General features: G+C 45.4%; 1 protein-coding gene across 4 annotated transcripts in view; it reads right to left on the bottom strand.

Moving 5' to 3' along the window:
• Positions 1–19479, bottom strand: part of PARVB (parvin beta) — a 109434-nt gene that overhangs the window by 17676 nt on the left and 72279 nt on the right. For all 4 annotated transcript variants that reach the window (XM_054037905.1, XM_054037923.1, XM_054037913.1 and 1 more), the window contains exons 7-9: positions 13731–13789; positions 11959–11978; positions 1729–1790 (exon numbers count right to left, since the gene is read on the bottom strand). In XM_054037905.1, the coding sequence (XP_053893880.1) occupies positions 1729–1790; positions 11959–11978; positions 13731–13789 (141 nt within the window). The remainder of the gene's footprint in view (positions 1–1728; positions 1791–11958; positions 11979–13730; positions 13790–19479) is intronic.

Here is a 19479-nt window from a genome sequence, read left to right as displayed (position 1 = left end):
TAATTTACCTAGATTTCAGTAAGGCATTTGATATGGTTCCACATCAGGAATTATTAGCTAAATTGGAAAAGATGGGGATCAATATGAGAATTGAAAGGTGGATAAGGAACTGGTTAAAGGGGAGACTACAACGGGTCATACTGAAAGGTGACCTGTCAGGCTGGAAGGAGGTTACTAGTGGAGTTCCTCAGGGATCGGTTTGGGGACCAATCTTGCTTAATCTTTTTATTACTGACCTTGGCACAAGAAGTGAGAATGTGCTAATAAAGTTTGCAGATGACACAAAGCTGGAAGGTATTGCTAATACTGAGAAGAACCGGGATATCATGCAGGAAGATCTGGATGACTTTGTAAACTGGAGTAATAGTAATAGGATGAAATTTAATAGTGAAAAGTGCAAGGTCATGCACTTAGGGATTAATAACAAGAATTTCTGTTATTAATTGGGGGCGCATCAATTGGAAGTAACAGAAGAGGAGAAGGACCTCGGTGTATTGGTTGATCACAGGATGACTATGAGCCGCCAATGTGATATGACCGTTAAAAAAGCTAATGAGGTCTTGGGATGCATCAAGCGAGGTGTTTCCGGTAAAGATAAGGAGGTGTTAGTACCATTATACAAAGCACTGGTGAGACCTCATCTGGAATATTGTGTGCAGGTCTGATCTCCCAGGTTTAAGAAGGATTAATTCAAACTGGAACAGGTACAGAGAAGGGCTACTAGGATGATCCGAGGAATGGAAAACCTGTCTTATGAAAGGAGACTCAAAGAGCTTGGCTTGTTTAGCCTAACCAAAAGAAGGCTGAGGGGAGATATGATTGCTCTTTATAAATATATCAGAGGGATAAATATCAGGGAGGGAGAGGAATTATTTAAGCTCAGTACCAATGGGGACACAAGAACAAATGGATATAAACTGGACATTAGGAAATTTAGACTTGAAATTAGACCAAGATTTCTAACGATTAAAGGAGTGAAGTTCTGGAACAGCCTTCCAAGGGGAGTAATGGGGGCAAAAGACATATCTGGCTTCAAGACTAAGCTTGATAAGTTTATAGAGGGGATGGTATAATGGGATAGCCTAAATGCTAGCAATTAATTGATCTTTGATTATTAGCGGTAAATATGCCCAATGGCCTGTGATGGGATGTTAGATGGGGTGGGATCTGAGTTACTACAGAGAATTCTTTCCTGGGTGCTGGCTGGTGAGTCTTGCCCACATGTTCAGGGTTTAACTGATCGCCATATTTGGGGTCGGGAAGGAATTTTCCTCCAGGGCAGATTGGCAGAGGCCCTGGAGGTTTTTCACCTTCCTTTGCAGCATGGGGTACTGGTCACTTGATGGAGGATTCTCTGCACCTTGAGGTATTTAAACCACGATTTGAGGACTTCAATAACTCAGACATAGGTTAGGGATTTGTTACAGGAGTGGGTGGGTGAGATTCTGTGGCCTGCGTTGTGCAGGTCAGACTACATGATCATAATGGTTCCTTCTGACCTTAAAGTCTATGAGTCTATGATTCCAATAAGCACTGGGCCAAGCCACAAAGCTTCAAGATCAGAACTTCAGTTGTAACTTTGGAGTGAAATTTGTATGATTCTGATCGGCATATTTTTTCCACTGATACCACAAATATTTTCTACAGGTTTCCAGACTTCTAGGATCCCTTTCTGCTTAAAAATCCACTACTGACCACAGTAGGAAACAATTTTTTAAAATATTTTACCTTTTTCACTACGCTGAGTTTATCTGGTGCATGGTCAAAGAGGGTGTCAAAGGCATCTCGTTCTGATTCATAAACAGATGAAAGCAATGTTAGATAAATCAATTCTGCTGTAACAGTCATATGTGGAAGCAAGTTATGCATGTTAATTTTCTTTGTTCCCTGTCTTAGGAAACACACAATAGAGATTCAAACAAAAATCAGTCAGCCAATACAGGTCTCTAAAGGCCAGAACAAACTGCATTGGGAACCTTGGGAGTAGTTGAAAATGGTGTCTTAAATCTGGGGTTCCCTACTGCATTTCACATTCAGTACAGAAAACAGACACATGAAAACAAAAAACATCAGTTACAAACAGAAAGAAAAGTTGCCCTATGGCCTATTTTTCTATATATCAAATGGTCAATGAATATCACTTGACGTTTGTGTTGTTCAGGATTTGTATATGCCCGTTGCTGAGTGATACAGCAACCAGGCCTAGATTAAAGCTAGGTACATACTCGCAAGCTTAACTTTAAGCATGCTAGGAGTACCATTGACTTCAATGAAGCTACTCACATGCCTGAAGTTAGTCACACAAGTTAGTGCCTTGCTGAATTAAGGCCTGAACACAGACCTGATTTCCCCCCGTCCTCCGCCCCGGTATTCAATGTAAAGAATAAGCATTTAGCACTTCCATAGCGCTTTACGCTTTCAAACGTCTGCACAAACACTAATTAATCTTATCTAAATTGATTTAAACTAATTAAATATGAGTGCATTACTTCTGTTAGAATTGTAATGGCAAATCCACTGCATTTGATGAAGGTTGTATTCATGCTGAAATCAACAAAAGTCATTTTCCTTCTGTATGAAGGGAGACTGTGCATTCTCCAGCGGCTCCAGACCCACAGGCCCCAAAGAGGTTGCCCAACTCTTTTTTTTTTTGTCTTGGTCCCACACAATGCTTAATTTATAATAAGAGAGGTGTCAGGGCTCCAGCAATTTTTTTACATTCATAACTGACGCAGCAAGCCCAGAGATGCCGGGACTCTGAACTGCCAAGCCCAGAGGTGCCGGGGCTCAGCCTTGGCACACGCTGGCACAAATTAAGCACTGATGCCACATCACTTTCTCAAATCACTTTAGACACAATCTATGCTCTGGATTCATATCACGCTATGGTGGTTTCAGCCTTTAGCTCATTATTAGAGCGGACAGAAATTTCCCAAATGTTGAGGTTTTGGATGAAATTTTCCATTGCAAACTGGATTTTCAGTATTAAAAAAAAAAAAAAAACTGAAAATTTTCAAACAAAAATATTTAATTGAAAAACATTCAATGTTTTGTTCAGCTATGGAGTTGGCAGAAATTTTTTGATTGTTGAAAAATTTCAACAAAATTTTGACATTTTGAAGACCCAGTAAAATAATTTCCATGTTTGTTTGTTTAAAAACAGATGTACTTATTATCCAAGTTCATCACTCTCTACCTAGGGCATTTATATGCCCACTTCCCCCCACCCACCCCCAATCACCATAGTATCTCAGCATCTCAGAATCTTTAATGTATTTAACTTCACAACACTCCTATGAGAGAGGGGAGTGCTACTATTCTCATTTCACAGAAGGGAAATAGAGGCACAGTGAAGCTGCGTGACTTGCCCAAGGTCGCAGAGTTTGTGGCGGAGGAGGGATTTAAACCTAGGCCTCCTAAGTCCTTTATGGACCACATGCCTTGAAGATTATTTTAAATAACAATGAGATGATGCACCTAGTCCCAAACAAACAGTGTGAGAGACGCTATGAAAAAAGGAAAACAAGGCTCTCACAGAGGTAATACCAAAATGCTTGATTTTCATTCTAAAGACATGGAACTACTGCACAATATGGCACATGCTGTAGCAGAATCTGCACCACAGGAGAACAGGGTAAGGAGGGAAACAAAAGGGAAGCTATTCCATGCTACCATATAGGAATGAGAAATGGGGTTGGTTGGCTATTGGAGGCAGCTACCTAGTACACAGATAAAGCTTTCTCAGAGCTTATCTCTACAGCTTTCCCACATTCTACAGCCTGCTGGTTAGGGCACTAGCCTAGAATGTGGGAGACCCAGATTCAAGTACCTGCTCTGCCTGATTGAAAGTAATCTAGCATGGAAAACTCTGTTCTCAACCAGGGACTAGAATCTGGGTCTCCCAGATTAGTGCCTAATCGCCAGCTCTTCCCCATGCCTTTCTGAAGCAAAAATTGATCTGAAAATAGACATTTTGGATGTGGAACAAAACCAAATTTCAAAATCTTGAAAGCTGCTGTAAAACGGAATTATTGTCCTCCTATCAGCTCTACTTATACCTACTACTCCTGAGGGCATTCTGTGCCAAAAAATTAAAAATTCTGCTCACAATATTTTAAAATTCTGGATATTCCGTTTGTCAAATAAATGTGGAGGCTCCAGCATGGCATTGGGGAGCACAGGCCACTGGCTGCACAGAGGTGGGAGATCATTTTGCAGCTACTCCCCAGGACACAGACTCAATAATGAGGCTGCACCCAACCCTGACACAGCACAAGGACTGGGCCTGCCCCAGAAACACCCCAGGGCCCTGCCCCTTTAGACCAGGTGCACCAGGTGTAGGCAGACAGGCTCAGCAAGGCAGGATCCAAGTGTGGAAGGGCTTAGTGTGGGTGGATCGGGTTCTGTGTGGGGCAATCTGGGTGCGGGCGACTCAGTGGGAGACCTGGGTGCGGGGGATCTGGATGCACAGGGGCTTGTTGGGGGGTTCTGGGTGCAACAGTAATGGGACTTTTCAAGACGGTCCAGGTGAAGGTGGTTGGGTCTCAACAGGGGAGTCTGGGTGTGGGGGCTCAGTGAGGGAGTCCAGATGCAGGGGGAGTGGGGCTCATCGGGGGGGTTCTGGGTGCAGGGGGAGGTGAGGCTTGGCGGGAGGGTCTGGGTATGAGGGGGTCTGGATGCATGGGGGTTGGGCAGATGGGGGAGCAGCTCCCTGTACAGTGATCCCTCCCCCTGCAGCTGAGGAACAATGGATGCAGGAAGCATGGGGGAGGGGAGTTCACAGAGCTTCCTGCAGCTGGGGGAGGGTCTGACCCAGCTCCGGATGCCGTGCAGGAGAAGAGGAAGTCCTGTCCTCCCCAGCCCAGCCAGGACTAGCAGCTGAGCCCGGCGCAGAGTAGGAGCCACCAGCCGGATCTTCCCCAGTCCGTCCCCTGCCCCACAGTGATTTACCTCTCTGTCAGCTGCCCTGGGCACTCAGAACATACTGCTGGGGAGGGTTGCATGGCTGTTTTTGGCTTCCCTTTGCTTCCCTGTCAGAAAGTAATTTTTCTGCAGGGAAGCAAAGAAATCTGCGAGGACATACATTATGTGCATGCGCAGTGGCGCAGGATTCCCTCAGGAGTACCCTACCTACCTTTTCTTCAGCTTTTCTAGAGAGCTTATTACCACAGTGCCTAAATGCTAAGGCTCAGGGGGTATAACGTCTTCTTGTCAGGAAATTGGAGATACGTTTGGTGGGGTTCACTGAGCAAAGTTTCTTTAAAATAGAAAATCATCTTTTGCAATGAAAATAATATGCTGAGGTCTAATGTCTAGTGGGAAGACCAGAAAATTGAGAGAGAGGGTTACTCACCTTGTGCAGTAACTGAGGTTCTTCGAGATGTGTCCCCACATGGGTGCTCCACTGTAGGTATGGCAGCGCCTTTGCATCTGGAGTCGAAGATCTTCAATAGCAGTGCCCGTCGGACCTTACATGTGCACCCCCCTCCCCCGCACTGTGCACAGGTAGTATAAATAGCAGTCCGACCGCCCTCAGTGCCTTCTCTGCCCCAGAGCCCAAATGTTATACTCCGAAGCAGAGGGGAGGAGGGAGGGTAGTGGAGCACCCATGGAGACGCATATCTCAAAGAACCTCAGTTACTGCACAAGGTGAGTAACCCTCTCTTCCTCTTCGAGTGATGTTCCCCTGGGTACTCCACTGTAGGTATAAAGCAGGGCCCTAACTGGAAGGTTGGGTCTTTGGAGCACCTGGTATCACCAAGGATAGGACCGTACGTCCGAGAATAGTGTCCATTGAAGAATCCTGCAAGATGGCATAATGTTGGGTGAATGTATCAGACAACCCCCTTGTGGCAGCCCTGCATATATCTATTATGGGAACATTATTGAGGAATGCAATGGAGGTTGAGAACACTCATGTGGAGTGTGTCCTGACAGAGGCAGGTGGTTGCTTATTGTGAAGTTCTTAAGACAGGTGTATGCACTGTGAAATCCATTTAGAGAGGCGTTGTTTAGATATAGCGGAGCCTTTAGAGCGTTTGGCAATGGATATGAACAAGCATGGCAAGTAGAATGACAATGCACGTCTCAGATCTAAGGCGTGGAGAGAGCTGCTTCTTGGTAATTGTTGTGTGGTTTGGGAAAGAAGGAGGGGAGGTATATAGGCTCATTTAGATGGAAGGACGTTATAACTTTTGGCAGGAATTTTGGGTGGGGACGGAGGGTCACTTTGTCCCTATAAAGCATTGTATATGGTGGGTATGCCATAAGGGCTGATATTTCTCCCACTCGTCGTGCCAATGTAATAGCGATGAGGAAGGCCGTTTTCATTGCTAGATAAAGGAGCGAACAGGTTGCCATTGGCTCAAATGAAGGTCTAGTCAGAGAGCGTAGGACTAGGCTGGGGTCCCAGGGTGGGGGGGAACGTATGTCAGGGTATAGGTTTTGAACACCCTTAAGAAAACGTTTGACGGGGGGGGTGCAAATACTGAATATCCCTCAACAGGGCAGTGGAATGTGATAATTGCAGCCAGGTGCACTCTAAGAGAGCTAAAAGCCAATCCCGTGCTGTTTGAGTTGAAGGAGGTAGTCCAATATGAGAGATAATGGAGCTCAGGCTGCATTGACCTGTCTGTCAGCACACCAAAGATGGAACCGGTTCCACATGTGGGAATAGAATCACACCTGCTATTTATCAAGGTATTTACTGAATCTGAACAGGTTATTTCTGAATTCCGGAGCCACAAATAAACAAGCTTTCAGGTGGAGCATCTGCAGATTAGGACAGTGAATGCATCCCCTGTCCTGAGAGAGGAGCCACGATGCTGGGGGAAGGTTCATAGGCCGAGACAGTGTCATGTGAAGCAGGTACGTGTACCAGACTTGTCATGGCTAAGCTGGTACTATTAGTATAACCAGAGCTTGATCTTCCTGCATCTTGCATAAGACTCGGAACAGGAGGGGAAAGGGCGGGAAGGCACAGAGAAGTGGCGCATTCCAGTTCATAAGGTATGCATCCCCCAGCGAATCACGTCCCAGGCCTACTCTGGAACAAAACCGAGGACAGCGCGTGTTCTTGTGAGTGGCAAAAAGGTCTATGGTAGGGTGACCCCCATTGGTGGAAGATGGGTCGGAGTGCTCTCATGTCGAGCTGCCATTCGTGCTCGTGCAAGAAGGTTCTGCTCAGCGTATCCGCTGTCGTGTTCTAATGTCAGGGAGATACACAGAAGAGATGGAGAGGTCATTGTGGCAATTCCATAGCTTGATCGCTTCTGAGCATAGGGAATGGGATCTGGCACCTCCTTGCCTGTTGATGTAATACATACAAGCAAGGTTGTCCATCATTACTCGAACAGTCCGGTTTCTGAGGAGTGGTAGGAAATGTTGGCAGGCATTGCGGACTGTCCTCAGTTCCAGGAGATTGATGTGAAAGGTGGACTCAGTGAGCATCCATCTGCCCTGTATAGTGTGCTTGCATAGATTCACTCCCCAGCTGAGGAGGGAGGCATCAGTGGTAAGTATGGCAGGTTGAGATTGAAGAAAAGGGACCCCAGCACAAACATTGTCAGGGCATGTCTATCACAGCAGTGAGTCCTTGACCTGGGTTGGCATGGACAGGAGTTTTTGCATGCTGTGCTTGTGAGGAAGATATACTGTATGGAGCCAGCCCTGAAGACACCGCATGTTCAGCCTCACGTGTTTGACCACAAATGTAGCGGAAGCTATAGGTCCCAGAAGTTTGAGGCATGTACTTGCTGGGATTTGGGGGCATGCTCGGGTGGTTGAGAGTAGTTGTGTTATCACTGTGAACTTGTGAGGTGGTAAAAACACTCTTGCCCACTTGGCATCGAATAGAGCGCCAATGAATTCCAGCGTTTGCACTGGGGTTAGTGTGGACTTTTCGAAATTAATAAGGAGGCCCAGTTTTGTAAAGAGGGTCATTGTAGCGTGGACTGCTAGGAGCACTTCGCTCTCATATGGCACTTTCAGAAGGCACTCATCTAGATACGGGGAAATGGCGATGCCTTGTTTGCAGAGGAAGGCCATGACCACTGCAAGCACTTCGGAAAAAAGGCACGAGCTGTGGATAGTCCGAAGGGTAGTACCCTATACTGGTAGTGACCGTGGCTGATGATGAATTGTAGGAAACGTCTGTGAGCAGGGTGTACTGCAATATGAAAGTACGCGTCCTGTAGGTTGAAGGCCATGAACCAATCCCCCTGTTCCAGTGCTGGGATGATGGTTTATAGGGTGACCATCTTGAAATGTTGTAATTTGACAAACTTGTTAAGATTGAGAAGGTCTAGGAAGGGGCGTCAACCACCAGACTTCTTTTGTACCAGGAAGTTGTGAGAGTAACATCCTCTGTGTTGTGGAGAGACCAGTTCTATGGCTTCCAGTTGAAGATGTCATCTCACCTCCCACGCCAGAATGGGCTTGTGAGAGAGGTCCCTGAAGGGGGAAGGGAGTTGGCGGGATGGTATAGCTAGGAAGGGGATGGAGTAACCTTCCTTTATTTCCAGGACCCATCTGTCCAAGGTAATGAGCATCCAAGATGGTAAAAATTGAGCTAGGCGGTTGCCAAACTGTTGGTGTGTAGATGGCGGTACAGATGGTAGGGGCAACTGGAGCAGGCAGGAAGTTCTCTGGACCTCAACAACACCTTCAAATTTCCTGCTTATTAGAGGTTGTTTGGGACAATGTCCCCCATGCAGGCGATTGTCTGCACCCGTTGGTTGTCAAACTGCCGCTGTGGGTAGTATGGCTGAGGGCGAGATTGTGGAGGGAGCGGATATTTTCCCGATCTTTGTTCTGGCTGTGGCGTGTATATACCGAGGGATTTTAGAGTGGCTTGGGATCTTTCAATGAGTGTAAGGAGTTGTTCGTGCGCTCAGAAAATAGTTTTTGTCCCTCGAATGGGAGATCCTTGACTGTATATTGCACCTCCTTAGAGAATCCTGAAAGGTGCAACCATGATGCACATCGCATTACTACCGCAGTAGCAGCAGCTGTATCAGCTGAGTCCAGGGAGGCCTGCAGGGTCATGCGGGCTATTAAGTGACCTTCCAAAATGAGGGGCAGGAATTGTTCCCTTTTTTCCTCTGGCAGATCCTGGCAAAATTCCTCCAGCTTTGAATAAATTTTATAATGATATTTGGCCATAAGGGCCTCGTAGTTGGAAATTCGAAACTGGAGGGTAGCAGATTAATAGCATTTTCTGCCCAAGAGATCTAAATGTTTCCAGTCTCGGTCAGGATGACCGGATTGGGATTGGCATTGATAGCCCTTCTCCTGCACCGTATTCACCACGCGAGAATTCGGGGCAGGATGTGAAAATAAAAACTCCACATTTTTTTGCAGGTACATAATATTTCCTATCTGCCCGTTTGCATGTAGCGGGGATAGAGGTTGGAGTCTGCTAAAGAAGGTTTGCAGGTTCAAATAGTGCACCATTAATAGGTAGTGCAATTTTTGTTGTTGAAAAGATATGGAGAATGTCACTTGGCTCATGTTGTTGTTCCTTGACCTCCTCAAGTGAGATATTTAGGGAGTCAGCCACTCTACGAAACAACTCCTGAAAGAGACGAAAATCATCCATCACTGTGGGAGGTGGTGGCATGACGGCTTCATCAGGTGAAGATGAAGAAAATGGGAGGACCGGAGGTACCGCCTCATCCTGCTGTCCTTCCAGTTCCTCCTCCAGTGGTGGCATTGTGGAGGATGTGGTTCTGGAGTTAAAGAGATTGTTGAGGAGGGGATGGATGGAGGTCAGCATGTTTGCAACGGTGGAGGATTACTGAATTGTGCCCAGGGGTCTCAATATGGCCAATTAGGGGGAAAGGGAATATATGGTTGCATCCATGGAGGCCCCTGAAAAGGCTGGATGTCCTGAATTGCGGCAGGGTAAGGCTGATAAGTTGATGTCAATTGCCCTGATGTTGATGGGACAAGAGAGTCTTGATAATCACCCACGTCCTCCTCGACATCAGGAGATGCTGTCCTTGTGGGAGAGCGTGAAGAGTGTGTCGCTTGAGAAATGGGTGATACTTGGGACACCTCCTGTCTGAGGAGTGGAGAATCTGGAGTGTCAGATATAGTGAGGCTTGACAGCTGTATGAACTCCTAAGGGTGATCTCTGGTCAGTGCCTGTGTTGAGCACAGTGCTGAGGTGTGATATGGAAAAGAGTCAGCAGGTGGTGCCAGAGAGCTTTTTGGAGCCATTGCTTTATTATGGGGGTTCTCAAACTGGGGGGGTTGGGACCCCTCAGGGGGTCGGGAGGTTATTACATGGGGGCTCACGAGCTGTCAGCCTCCACCCCATACCCCACGTTGCCGCCAACATTTATAATGTTGTTGAATATATTTAAAAGTGTTTTGAATTTATAATGGGGGGGTTGCATTCAGAGACTTGCGATGTGAAAGGGGTCACCAGTACAAAAGTTTGAGAACCACTGCTTTAGTAGGAGTATGCAACCCTACCAGAGTCTCTCTCAGAGCCGAGAGCTTCGGTGCTGTGCACAGCGTCGGAGCCAAGGGCTTCCCTGGAGCTAGCTGTTTTGCTGGTGCCAATGGTGGTGCCGACAGCGTCATCGACACCAGAAATGGACCCAGAGCCACGGTGGAGGTAAAGGGCTCTCTTCAGTCGCCCACAACAGGAGGTGGCGCTGATAGCTGATATTTCGTCCTGGCCCGGTCATTAGACTTACTCTCAGGGGCTGAGGTATGTCTACACTGCCGTGGTAAGTCAACCTACGCTATGCAACTCCAGCTACGTGAATAACGTGGCTGGAGTTGACATACCTTAGGTCGAGTTACCGGGGGGGTCTGCACCAGGGGGGGTCGACAGGAGAAACTCTCCCGTCAACTTACCTTACTCTTCTCGTCTACTGTCGATTTGGTGGGTCTTCACTAGATTGATCTCAGAGTGTCGATCCTGGCTGTAGTGTAGATGTAGCGTAGGAGCAGCTTTGTGCCTCTTGTCAGAAGCCGTTAGCACCATGGATCTAGCCGGGGATGGCATTCCTACGGTTTGCACCTCAGGAGCTGAGGGAGGGACCACTCTCTTCTTAGTATCAGCCCAGTCAGAGGATGATCTTCCCTTACTCACGGGAGGGGTGTGAGGGACAACCTTACAGAGGCGTGAGAGTCTCTCCAGTGAGGAGTAAGAACCAGTGTTCGATGCTGGTTGCAGGGATTTTTCCACGAGGGATAGTTTGAGTTTAAGGTTCCTCTTTCCTTGTTCTTGGCTTTAAACCCAGACAGTGGGAACACTTCTGGGAAAGGTGTCCCTCTTCCAGGCAATGGACATACTGTGTGTGGCCGTCCATTATAAAAGTAAGTGGCCCCCCTTAAACCTAGAGGAGCCAGGCTTAAGGGCGAGGGAGTAGCATCCCTGACAGGAATTAGGGAAAACAAAAAACTAATTACCTGTTTTTATTTTTTTTAAGGATGAAGGAGAAGAAAAGAAAATGAAGGAGCTAACTAACTATGAGAGGGAAAAACAGGTAAGAGACTAGCTAAATTACGAAGTAGGCTCTGCTAACTGTTTTGTTCCAGACCACAGGTGGTAGAGAATGAACCGTGGGTGGTCAGACTGCACAGCGCGGGGGAGGAGAGGTGCGCATCTGTGGTCTGATGGGCACTGCTATTGAAGATCTCCGACTCCAGACGCAAAGGCGTTGCTGCATCTACAATGGAGCACCCACGGGGACATCACTCCAAGTAGTAGTTCTGGCTCTTTTGGTAGCTGTTCCTTGTGCTCCATTCCCCACTCCTCCCTGGCGCTTCAGGCAGGACTCCCCACAGCCAGTAACAGAGCTGTCCCAGCCACGTGCTCCTGCCCTGTGCACTTGCCTGCTCCACTGTCCTGGGCTACCCAAGACACACTTATAAAAAACACAGAGATGCTTTGTCAGTGTGTTTGAAGGGGCAACTTCCAAAGGTTAATGTGTTACTTACCAAATCGTCCCATCATCATCCTGCAAGTGAGAAAATGAGAAAACATACATTTAGTTCATAAATCATTACCTTCAACTAAAAGACCCTGGGCTAAATGGACCTGATCCTGTGCGGTGCTAAGGACCCTCAACCCCCACTGAGGTACAAGTCTCAGCACCCCACAGTATCAGACCCAACATGCTGGAGGAAGAGAATGGGCCAAATTTATCCTGGGTGTAACTCCACTGATGTCAGTGGAGTTACACCGAGATCAATGAGGCCCAATGATGCAAAAAGCGTAATTATTACTTTTCCAAGTCTAAGGGTGAATGAATCAATATATCAATTTATATTATTATATACCAAATCCGTGTATACATTTAAATAATAGATTACATTACACAGTTCAGAATAAGCATTGCCATGGTTAGATATATCACAGTTTTATTTAGAGAAATATATATAGCTTATATATGGTTTGCATATTTGTGTTATGGAAATAACAGGCACATACTACACATGAATCAAGTCCTCAGCTGGTGCAGTCAGTGGAGCTATGCAGATTTACATAAGCTTAGAATCTGGCCCATCTATATGTATAGAAGAGTTTTGTGGGAGTTCTGTACAGGGTTTAGTTTTGTTGGCTGTTTTGGGGTTAGGTTTCGGGGGGAGGGAGGGTTGTATTTCTAACTCGTATCAGAGCACTTAAGATTTTAGATAGGTGTCTTATTTATTTAGATCTACACCATATAAAAATACACACTTAATTACACACACACACACACACTAGCACCTTTTCCCCTAAAACAAAACACTTTACAAACTACATCCAGCACCACAGAACCGCAGCCACCTCTGAGAAAGAGGACTGCCAAGCACACTGCACAAGCTGGAGGAAGGAGAGTAATTTGGCCAAAGACACCATGGCAAACCTCCATTCCCCTTAAAAGGACCATAAGAGCTTTAATATCTACACAGAAAAGCTGTGCCCTCATTTCTGAAGGTTTCATCCAAAAGGACCCCCACGGAGCAAACCACCTGGTAGTCCACTTAGCTACAAAATGATAAAAGGTTGAGACATCCCTACAGGGAGCCTAGACACTGATGAGCTGGAAAGGGCTCATGTAAGCCCCTTGTTAACACTGCCTTTAGGCCCCATGATGGAGAGTCTGCGCTTTCATTTTTAGCCAAAGTGCATTTCTATCCCTTTTCCTTTGGGAGAACTGTAAAAACAGAAAGCGACGTAGATCAACTGCAAAGATTAAAAGGACTATGCTGCTGGGCTCCCACTGTGCAGCACGAGGATGGGGAAAACTTACAGATCCTTCCCACACTCAATTTTTGTGTGAAAGCAGTTAGTTAATTCTGAGGAGGTGTCCCAAGGAAGCATCGTGCTGATCCTCCCCAAATTCCCTATACTGCTCCTTTAAAAGTGTGGTGCAATAAGGATGGACAAAAATGGATTATACAGAGGGGTAAAGGAGACAGCAAAAATTGTTGCGCAAAGATCATCAATGACATATTAGGGTAAAGCTAAAATCGTTTATTAAGGAGAAATATTTTTCCTTTGCAATGTATTTCCAGCAATAAAGTGGCTTCTGCATGAAAAAAAGTTGTGCATTAAGGGTTTCACAGAGTCAGTTAATCTGTTAAACAGAAGTTTTAGGCCCTTTCATTTTGAGTAATGATACACCACACATACCCCCTACACTCCGCTCCTCCCCACCCCTATCCCCCACACACACTCACACTCCCACTCCCCTCTGTCAGATGGATAAGGATTTTCTACTTACTCTGTCGTGGTTGTGAGCTCCTCTGTAACGTGAGCCGTCTGGAGAAGGCCTTCCCGTTTCTGGAAACCAAGATATAAAAGTCAGAAAGTGGAACTGTAATGGAGGAGTTCATAAGAGTTCTGCAGCATCCCTCTCTCATTAGCATCCCAAAGGAGTGCACACATTTTATCTAGCTTTTAAAAATAAGTTTCCTTAGAGATGGGGCAAGGCAATTGACACAGGGGGTTACGATTTAGCACAGTGGCATTTATCAGACTGACAGCCAAATGAATGCTTAGGAGGCATATATCTGCAGCCTATAAATTCACTAGCAAGTCTCCTCAGGCGACAGGAGTCTAAATTCTGCCTGGATCACAAATTAGAGAGAGAGTTTGTCAATCCCATCTGAAGTCCCCAGTGGATATTTGTTCATGACACAAACATCAACGAATGGTTTAAATGAATTGGCAGACCCCAGAGCAGTCTGGGGCTGGGATAACAAGGGTTGTTACCAGAGGTCAGGGTTGAGGAGCACTGGCAGAGCTATTAGTGTGTGAGGGAAGCTTGCCCAGCACAGGAATCTAAATGTGGTTGAGTTAGTCTCTCTCTTTCAGGAGTAACAAATTCACCGAGGAATTGTGTGTGTGTGTGGGCGGGGGGGGAGGGGGGGGGAGAGAAGACTGGCTATTTTATAATGGAAGTTATTTTCCTTTTACTGGACTTTTCAGGATGATTTTCTGCATGCCTATGATCTGCTCTGCCCTACAGAGAGCTAGTGCGTGGTGAGACCCAGTTACAAAACAGGTTTCCCCAGACTCTGTTCAACCATGGCCTTTATGCTGTAGACGAGACCAAGCTGTGCTTTAAGCATGTCCCTGTGCCATGTTGGAGCCTTGGGAACACATTTCATTGCTGTAATTGGGTCCTCCCGTATGGCAGTTTTCTAACTCAATGCAGAGCCAGTTTTTTACTTACTTACTTACATTCATAACTTGCCCTTCCACTGACTACATAGGTACCCTACAAAATTAAGGGATTCATCATTTCCCCTCTGAAGGAAGATAATTTTTTTCCTCTTCTTTCTCTCACAGCTTTAGATGCTGTCTTAAAGAGCTCAGATCCCAGCAGCTGACTTCCAAGCGAGTCTTGTCAAATTGACTTATGACTTGGGTAACTTGGACTGCTGCTTCAGGACTAGCTCTAGTTCTGGTATCCAAGGCAGGCAGGAAACCCTCCTATTCCTCCCATGCCCTCTTGTAAAAGTTACTAGTGACCCCCCCCTTAAAAGAGCAGCCTTTATGTTAACCAGTGGCCATTAGGGGGAAGCAGACACTTCAAGTACACAGTAGCCTGAACTTTTCAGCTGTCTTCCCTTCAAGGCCTTAAGGTAGTTGGAGCTGGTCCCAAGCCGGTTTTCACTGACCAGATAGCAAAAGCACAGGTCTGACAACCACCAATCAAGTGTTAACACTGCAAGGACCTTTGTCTGAATGTGTATAAAGGATCTGTAAAATGTGTGTAAGACAGAGTTTTTGTACTAAGGTGCAAAGCTCTCCTTTCTTCTGCAGAATAAAGCAACTCTTCCTTATCCCTGTCTGGCTGTTATTAGCTCTCAGCTAGATGGACCCGATATTTCGGTAACTCTCTCATTCATTCTTGACAGTTGAACCACAAACATCAACAAGAAATGGTTGTTAACGAGAACAGCACCGAAAAGAGGCATCCCTCTCTGAAGCATTTCGTTTAACCCAAGAACCATTGCAGGAATTCCTTCCTGTCACCCCGTCTTCACAAAACAAGGACAGTTTTGCTGTTTCTAGGGAACCAGCGAGCATGGCCTGGAGCAATGTTGGAAGCAGCTGTTATCTCCTGACATTCTGCTGTCCTGTCTCCTCTCCAGGGCCTGGCCCTGTACTGTACTCAGGGCATCTGTCCCACTGTGTCTTAAGAACGCACCAAATCCATCTCATGAACACATCTGATTCTGCACCCATCAGGTGGCCAAAGGATTACTGCCTGGGTGGTCTAATAACGTAAGATGGGATGACCATGATCACAGGGATGGACAAATAAGGAAGTCTGAGTGAGTGCCAACACTGAGTGCTAAGCAACTGCTGCCTTGTTTCCAGCCCATCGTTCCTCTGCTCGGCTTCCTAGATGGGCTTCTGCAGCCTCCCGCCACCTTACAGCCCAGAGGCAGGAAGCAATAGCTGTGAGTGAATGAATTCAGAAAGTAAAGCCGGTGAATAATGGGTCTTAAATGTTAAAAAGGAAGAACAGAAGTGAATCCTGCTCCTGGGTTGGCTGGAAATAGTCACTGGAGGAAAAAGTGCTGATTTTTAGGAGCTGAGCGTGCAGGTCCTACAGCAGTCTTGGCACCTAGTCCCATGGACCCGGCCAGCCCAGGCACAAGTGATCAAGGTTTGGCCCTGCCCCTTTACACTGCAATCATGGAATAGACTTATTTTTCCACGAACACCACATACCTTCCTCACCTCTGGCCTCTGACTTGGGACTCCAGCTGTTGGAGGATTCTCTCAGATATACCCCCCAAAAACCTTTTAGTAGCACTGAGGCCAGATGTGCTGCACATTTGTGACATTAAGTGGACTAGGAGAGAGATGGACTCCATCTAGGTAAGCCTTGAATATAATCCCACAGAAACTATGCATAGTGGACTTAAACTCTGCCATTATGATGATTTATGAATAAGTCTTTCTATAGTCCCCTGATTTAAAATATTTCTCTATTATAAAAAATGAACTGATGTGAATTTATCTTTCAAATGAAAGTTAAAACTCAGGAGGGGGAAGTCAGCTGGGAGCAAAGCCTCAGGATTTTCAGTTCTCTGCTTTAGGCAGGTACATCAAGGGTTTCCTCTTTTTGAGGGGGAGAGTGCTGAACAACTCATATATTAAAGCTGTTCTGCAGGTGCAACTTTAGCCCAGCTAACTCAGTACCCGAGGCAGCTACTTATAGAGTCGTACAAAACAACAAGTTAACTTGAGCTCAAGACTTCATGAGTAACTGTAAAAGTCAGATTGTCATGCTAAAAACAGTTTATATTTCATATGCAAAGCATTTAAAAAAGAAACAAAATAATACCACTGGTCAATTTCAAGAGGCAATTAATACTGATTTTGCAACAACCCACCCTGAAGTTAAACACACTGCCATCTTGTGGAGTCTGTCATAATACAGTTATTAAGTAGCAAGTGTATGTTTATGCTGTACTAATCTCTCTGTTATGTGAAATATATTTCTTGCTATGTGTGGTACAGAGATTATAGTTCTTCCTGCAAAGAGAGAGAAAGCAGAAAGACCTCTTTTAAACATAAACTTGCATTCTGCATATACTGTGCAGCATGCACTCAAAAGACTACGAGGTATAAACCCAGATCAAATTGCACAGTTTTTCCAGATCCTACATGTCCCCACCTTTAACTGAATAATTGAATCCAGACAGCACGGGAAAGCATTAGCCTTTCTCCTCAAATCCAAATCAATGTTTTAAAGAAATGGTAGAAAGGGCATTACATCTTTCAGGACCTACATAGACTACTTCCTCTCACCTGCAGCATGATGCTATGATAAATTTGTTTTATTTTATTGAGTAGGCTCATAGAAACCAAAGAAGGAAAAGACCTACTAGATCACTGAGTGGCTACCAGGTTATTTGTTAATAATACTTAGCACTATTGTAGCGTTTTCACCCATAGATCAAAGTGCTTCATCAATGTGGATATATTATCCCCATCTAAAAGCTGGGGACATTGAGAAATAAGGAAGTTAAGGCAGGAATTTCAGAGGCACTGACCTCAGTTGTAGCTGTGAGTGTTCAGCATCTCAGGAAACAAATAATGAGGCCCAAAGTCACATAGCAAAAGCCAGGAACAGAACCCAGTTTCCTGAATCCTAGTCCCATGCTTTATACATTTGACCACGCTCTCTCCCTAGGGAAGCTACTGCAGGTCTACCTTGCAGACTTCTGAACCAACAGTGTAAATGCCAGGAATTCTATTCTAATCCACCCCACTCACACATTTAGCCTTAAACAATGCAAAGCACTTCTATAAGGGATCCCACATCCCTAGGACACCAAGCACCAATGACTACATTTACCCAGAGAAGTCCAAACCCTATGGCTGGAATTATTTAGCTTTTGTAAAAAATGTTATTAAATAAAAAACTGAAAAAAGAACACACCATTGAAGAAAACAGCAAATATAGCAATAAAGAAAAGAAAAAAGAAAAGAAGCTAACTTACAGCAGAATTAAAAAAAAAAAAAAAAAACTGGAAATACATATAGGATTTTTTAAAAAGTAGAAGCTGGCAGGTTATTAAATTAATAACACCATGGAAACAGGCAGAGGTTAAAAAAGTAATAATTAAATGGAACTGAATCATCAAGTTGTGAATTAACCCTGTCTATGTAACCTCATCATCTTATCATGCTACCCTCACCATTCCTGCATTTCTCCCTCCTATTGTTTGTTAGGACTTTTCTATATTGGAAATGGTGAGCCAGTTTAAGTGAGACCTTGTCTACACCACAAATGCTTTCCCAGTATAGCTCTATTGGCAGAGCCTCCTAATGAAGACGCAGCTTATGCTGACACAAGGCATTTTTCTGCCAGCACAGCAGCACCACCTCCCCAAAGGACATTAGCGATGTTGACAGAAGCCCTCTTCTGTCAGCATAGCTGTGTCTACATCGGAGGTTGTGCCAGCATAGCCATGTTGGCTAGGAGGTATGGTTTTTTCACACCTCTTACCAATATTGCTATTCTGACAAAAAAATCTGTCAAGGAGACCCGGCCTAAATCAATTTAAAGCTGCTAGTGCCAAATCTACGGTCAATGCTGGCAGCTGGGCATACATGACAACCGCATGGGCCATCACACTGAACATTTAAAGCAGAACATGAGAAAGCAGCCAGTCAGAAGGCTTGGACTGGTCAGACAATAGTTGTTCAGGAAGCCTGGTCCCATTTTGAGGCTTTTGCAGCTTCATTGGCCTGAGAGAACCACATGGCCTGGGAAGAGTGAATGAGTTATGATGTAAATTGAGACAGAAAACAAGAGTGAGAATGCCCTGCAAGTAGAAAAATGCTCTTTGTGGACCAAGAGAAATGGGCAAAAAAGCCAGGACCAGGCAGCAAAGACAGAAAGGATCGTTACAATGTCTAGAGCAGGAGATTAGAAGTCAGGGTTCCTTCGGTCTAACCCCATCTCCCTAATCGAGCACAGCAAACAGAGGAACAGAGCTGTGAATGACCATGATCAAGGTCAAAATGCAGAACCAAAGGAAACAGAATGTCACAACCGACATGATGAACTGGCCCCTGGGAAACACAACGGGCTTCCAAAAATGAGATTCTAAACCTCTCCCCAGATCCTGGTGTTGTTTCTGTTTGAATGGTTCCCTCTTCAATGAGCAGGAGGTAACAATGATTTACCTTTAGTAAAAAGCCAACAAATGGAGCTCTCTGACATGCAAATTCCATTATACACTATTAATTTTTTTGTATGACATTAGCATTAGCAACTGGAGGCCCTGACCATTATTAGGGATATATTGTTCTAGGTACCTTGTGAACACATCATAAAAGATTGCAAGATTCATAGATTCCAAGGCCAGAAGGGAACACTGTGATCATCCACTCCGGCCTCCTGAATACCACAGGGGAGGGATTAGCTAAATAACGAAGACAAAGATGGTGGGGGAGGGGTTGCAGCATATAAGCCGAGTGATCAGGGTGATGGATGG

Source organism: Malaclemys terrapin, chromosome 1 (genome assembly GCF_027887155.1).
Source record: "Malaclemys terrapin pileata isolate rMalTer1 chromosome 1, rMalTer1.hap1, whole genome shotgun sequence".
Classification (NCBI taxonomy): Eukaryota; Metazoa; Chordata; order Testudines; family Emydidae; genus Malaclemys; species Malaclemys terrapin.
The sequence above is the reverse complement of the archived record's forward strand: the minus strand, read 5'-3'. Positions and strand labels throughout refer to the sequence as shown.